Here is a 5,755-nt window from a genome sequence, read left to right as displayed (position 1 = left end):
CTGATCCAATCTTACGAATATAAAAGGACCAATATAAGTAAACTCCCTAAGAATTTCAATCCCTGTAGAATCCTTTTGAATCAGAGGAGCCTAATTGGATTTTCACAGCTGTGCCAGGCCGTGTTTGATCTTAAAAGCCATGTCGTGCCGGACCCTTTTTTATAGCTGGGCCGTGCCATGCCGGGCCGGGCCGGCCCATATGGCCAGGTCTAGCAGCCTCATCCACCTACCGCACCGCACATCGCCGCGGCATCTAGATCCGTCCTTCCCATTCCTCAACCAAACCCTCCCCCACACACACCAGAGACCAAACACACCTAAGCCATGGCGCTCCGCACGTTGGCCGCGAAGAAAACCCTAGGCCTGGCGCTCGGCGGCGCCAGGGGCGTGGCGACGTTCACGCTCCCCGACCTCCCCTACGACTACGGCGCGCTGGAGCCGGCCGTCTCCGGCGAGATCATGCGCCTGCACCACCAGAAGCACCACGCCACCTACGTCGCCAACTACAACAAGGCGCTCGAGCAGCTCGACGCCGCCGCCAGCAAGGGGGACGCGTCCGCCGTCGTCGGCCTCCAGAGCGCCATCAAGTTCAACGGCGGCGGTAAAGCACCCCTCTCTCCTCTGGATATGCCTCCTTAGATTCGTTCGTTCGGATGATTCTTTGATTCGATTGCTGGTGCGGGGCTAGAGGAATTGATGCGGGGATTAGTGCGTTATCGAGTACCAGACGAGCATCTACAGAGTGAATAACAAACAAAACATAATAATCGAAGAGATAAGGCAGCATCGTGGCGCAACCGTGAGACCCGTGACCGACCGTCATTTGTTGTCGATTAGTTTCTGTCTTTATGAAACCTCGCTCAACTCATCCTATTTAGGCGATTCAGCTGCGCCCAGCAGCATATCTGAACCTTGTGGTGGTCTAGTGATTAAAGATAACCAAGCAGAATACTACAATTCATTAGTAGCATTATCCTTGGCACATGGTTTCATGGGCCTTTTTGGGCTGTTAACCATGGAATCTACTCCTTCCGTCCCATATTAATTGTCGCTTGCTAGATGCATCCGTTTGAGCAACAATTAATATGGGACAGATGGCAAATTTGGACAGAAAATGGGGCCCGGAATTCGTTGACTCTCAAATGGATGTATCTAGCACTAAAATACGTCTAGATACATCCGTTTGAGCGTCAACTAATTCCGGACAGAGGAAGTATTTTGAAACCGTGACTAGGTAGGGCATTCCGTGAACTTGAAAGACACTTTCCTTTGAGGTCATCCTGTAATCAGCTTCTCTAGTGCCTCTAATAATCCGGATGTAAACATCACAAACACGTCACAAGAGATGCTTCTGCATTGTTATTTGGTTTATTGGTGTTAACCTGATTGTGTTTTTATGGTTTTTTCTTTGATACAACTGCTTTTATGGATTCATTCCCATATGGATGCTTAACTGCAAGTTCTTTATTAATCATGATGCTATGTTACTATGTTAGTATCATTAGCTATATGCATAATTTAGTTAGGGATGTCTGGGAATACATTTTTTTGTGTTTCATCCATAATCATAATTGTGACTTGGTTGCAAGTTGTAGCTGTTGAAGGGGTCATCGTAGTGGATGTTCATGTGTATATTGGTTGGTTAATTGAGATATTCCTAGCACTGATGTTGTCAACTGCGCTGAATTTTAGGACATGCTGGGCTTCATATTTTTTTGAATTACTGATACTGGTGCTTGATGCCGAGAAACAGTATAAGTGGCAATGTTATAGAAGTATGAATCCATGAGCTGCTAAGATTTTTTGTGTTTTGCTCCACTTGGTTTTTTAGTTTGAAAGAATTGCTTGACATGCCCATTGCTTAATTACTTTTTTCGCAAAATCGACCATGTCTCAACCTATTCAACCATGAGTATTTCCCTGTAGGTTCCCTTTTAATTTTGTTAAAAAATCTAGGGATTTGAAACTGGTCGAACTTCTACATTTGGGGATTAGGTGCTTGTGACGCTTCATGGCTCGATTAATACCTTTGACTACACCTTTTTTACTTCTGATGGAGCCATGCCAAACTATAGTTTTTATGCGTGCATCCTTAGCATGGTTTTTGAGTCGCTGATTAGTACTAATTGCCAAGTCGTTTTCCAAAAATCAGGGCGACTCGCGACTATACAGCGACTTATGGCGACTATACAGCGACTTTCGTCGACTATACGCTGAGCCGCAGGGCTTGCGGCGACTCGCCAAGTCGCGACTCAAAAACCTTGATCCTTAGTTACTGAGACACACAGTTTGAGTGTTATTGGATTCTATTCCCTGCTCATATCTGCACATTAAGTAGGAATTTAGGATACTACCATGTGACAAATCTGAGGTATAATTTTATTCTTATGCTAATAATTCCGTCAATACTCGTACGCATTCATCATGGCTTCTCACTTCGTTTTATGATGTCCTAACTATTAAATTTGTTAACAATACCAAGAAATGCTGTGCAACTAGATAATTCGTAAGGACTTGATGCTGAACTTCTTGATTACAAAAATGGTGACGTGGAATAAATTTATTGGCTTGATATTGTTAATATAATATTCGTCTAAGCATATCATTTATTAATGTAGGCGCTTTACCATGTTGCAGGTCATGTTAACCATTCAATCTTCTGGAAGAACCTCAAGCCCATTAGCGTAACTATCTAACCGATACCCTTTTGCTCAACCACAGCCCCGCCCTCTTTCTCTCTTTCTCTCTCTTTTTGTTTTCTGTTAAGACTTCCACCATTTCAAACAGTTAAAATGTTTGGTGCTTTACAGGAGGGTGGTGGTGAGGCACCTCATGGCAAACTTGGCTGGGCCATTGATGAGGATTTTGGTTCTATTGAGAAACTTATAAAGAAGATGAATGCAGAGGGTGCTGCTTTACAAGGATCTGGATGGGTGGTATGTACATTATGCCCTGTCTTGTCCACATTACACATTATTTTATCTGGTGAAAGTGCTTTGTTAATATTCACATGTTTGTTATGCAGTGGCTAGCTTTGGATAAAGAGGCCAAAAGGCTTTCAGTTGAAACTACTCCTAATCAGGTGAAAGTTCTCATCCTTACTTGAATCATAGTGTTCCTAAAGGACAGTTTATACAGTCTTTGCACTAATTTATAGTTCAATTCATTTCTAACATTTCCCTGTTATCATGCCAATGCTTGTTGGAAGAATCAGTAATTAATCCATTCATAAGCAACTAAGCATGCAGTTAAAGATAACCATATTTCTGAAAGGGCGATATTTCTCAGTGCTCTGTACCGTTGAAAAGATCACTGAGTTGTCACTGCGATGTAACCCCAGGCCTCATATGTCATCCTCACTTTTGTTGGTTTTTAATTGATGGAGAAATGGTCACAGTGAAATCTCATTAGTAGTAGGATATTCAGTAAAAGCAGTACACATGCCATGGGAACTAATTTCTGCGGCTGTTGATGTGGCAAACAGGGTAGAAAAAAAAACGATATGACAAACAGGGGTTGTGTTCTGGAATTCAGTAGTCACCTGCTGCAAGGCTTTAGAGTTCTTTATGAGATAAAAAGGATATCAAGCTTCAGTTTGATTAATAGTTGACATTAAAGCAAATCTTATATATTGACTTGCATTCTGCACCTAGCGTCTTGAAGAGACCAATATATTTTTAGCTGAGCTATGTGAAATTGCAACCCTCACAATCTCCACGAAGGCATTTATAGTTTGTTTTGCATCCTAGTTTGATCAACTTAAGAAGTTTTTATTGCCATGTGGAAACTTTGTGTATGAAGTTATGGCACTGCAAATAATCCCCCTGTGTGGTGCCTGGGGTTGGCAGGAGTTTTTTTTTCCTTTTCATGCTTCAACTTTGAGGTAGTTTTCATGTGCATACAACTTACTTATTGGACCTTGCAGGACCCTCTTGTGACCAAAGGGTCAAACCTGCATCCTTTGTTGGGAATTGATGTCTGGGAGCATGCGTACTACCTGCAGGTAATCTCATGTTGGCACTGAAGGCTATTCTATTTGCTTTAATGAGCTGTTATTTTGCTGATGTTGCCATCCTTCTTTTTTTAGAATATGTGTCATACGTACAATCACATTCGATAAGATTTCACTTGGCCCACTTGGTCTTTTTTCTAATTCTTTTCCATTTTTCTGTGTTGGTAGTGTTTTTGTGACGAAGCTAATGCCTGAAAACTATCCAACCATTTTGGACGTGCTAATTCCCAGTACTGTAGGAATCGCAGTAGTCCCTTGCTGAAAGCAAGACTAGTAGAGCCCGCATCTCCCTTTAAAAGAAAACACGAGTAGAATAGGAGTGATATCATTGTGCTCCATGATTATATGTTGGCAGGGAAAAACATGGTTGTATATGAAGGTTAATTTTGCAATGGTATAATGCAAGATCACGGCCCCTGTTTTGGTAGATTTAAATGTATGTAGCCCGAAACGGGAAAGAATCACAGCATAATTATCAACTTAGCATATCAACCATTTGTGTTGAACATATGTGCCAAAAATGTTTAATGCATGGCGGAGCAGCCCCTAAAGTGTTATTCTGCTGGTCTTCTAAATCAAACTAGTATTTTATTTTTATTTTCGTTTTTGTCAAGGTGAATGGAAATTGAAAGGTCCTTCTCAGTGCTAAGCTAGGGTGTATTATTTGTGATTGCAGTACAAGAACGTGAGGCCGGACTACCTGACCAACATCTGGAAGGTGGTGAACTGGAAATACGCTGGAGAAGAGTATGAAAAAGTGCTTGCGTGATTTGTCTGATGAGTATACAGACAGTACTTCGCTCGCTCGCTCTTGAGTTCCCCGCTGTTGGATCTTTGTACATGCAGTAATAAAAGTGGGCACTATTCCACTGTCGGGATTCGTCTGTACATTGCATAGAGGTGGACTACTGTCTAATGCGCACAACAGTGCCCGTCCGTTTTGGTACTTGTTACTGTGCCTGCGTGGCCAATAAACTCATTCGCTAGTGCTGTTGCTGTTCTTCTGTGCACGTATTAGTACGGATGGGTGATAGTAATCTGCCGGGCTTTCGATGTTGTGCTAAAGTTAGAGCAAGTCTAGCAGACCCCGCAAAAATTTGACCCGCAAAACGCGTTTGCGGTTTCACAAAGATCGCGTTTGCGGGTCAAAAACTAGCATGGCCGAACAAAACCCGTATCTAAACTTGCATAATTTGAAAAAACACTTTTGCGGGAGAAATTGCACAAACATAATTCACCACATACTACAATGTTCATCACATATCAAATATAAGATGCCTTTAGATGTCCCTTCAAAAGAAAAAGGGTCTCAATAACTGCCACACGTATGGACGTTAAGGGATCTGTCCACACGTTCTGTGTGGGGCCTAAGAGGACCAGCCCACATATTTGTGTGTGGGCAAAACAACTAGCGCCCACACGTCTTTTTTTTTCTTTCGGTCTCTCTCATACGCGTGCTTGTGGGCGAAATAGATAACGCTCACACGCTCGGTATGTCAGGCCTTGTATCTCGTGGTCCCGCACGCCCCACGTGAGACTTTACCGCGCGCACGTAGTTGCCATGGGCCGGACCCTCGTCTATGTTCGTTTAAGTGCAGTTGCCATGTCGCTGAACTACAGTTGTCATGTCGGACAACTACAGTTGCCATGTATGCTCAACTGCAGTTGCCATCTCAGGTCAAAGTACCAGATTGCCATTTTTTGGACAACTACAGCTGTTGCCATGTGTGGTCTGGTCTACTG

At 43.0% G+C, this 5,755-nt stretch overlaps 1 protein-coding gene across 1 annotated transcript; it reads left to right on the top strand.

Annotated features, from left to right (window-relative positions):
• Positions 1-258: 258 nt before the first annotated feature.
• Positions 259-5,016, top strand: LOC119366227 (superoxide dismutase [Mn] 3.1, mitochondrial-like). Its single transcript, XM_037631919.1, has 6 exons — positions 259-601; positions 2,638-2,684; positions 2,811-2,936; positions 3,026-3,082; positions 3,926-4,003; positions 4,689-5,016. The coding sequence occupies exons 1-6, from the start codon at positions 325-327 to the stop codon at positions 4,779-4,781; spliced, it is 678 nt and encodes a 225-aa protein (XP_037487816.1). The 5' UTR covers positions 259-324; the 3' UTR covers positions 4,782-5,016.
• The last annotated feature ends 739 nt before the right edge of the window (positions 5,017-5,755 follow it).

The sequence above is a fragment of the Triticum dicoccoides genome, chromosome 2B (assembly GCF_002162155.2).
Source record: "Triticum dicoccoides isolate Atlit2015 ecotype Zavitan chromosome 2B, WEW_v2.0, whole genome shotgun sequence".
Classification (NCBI taxonomy): Eukaryota; Viridiplantae; Streptophyta; class Magnoliopsida; order Poales; family Poaceae; genus Triticum; species Triticum dicoccoides.
This window is presented reverse-complemented; position numbering and strand designations above follow the sequence as displayed.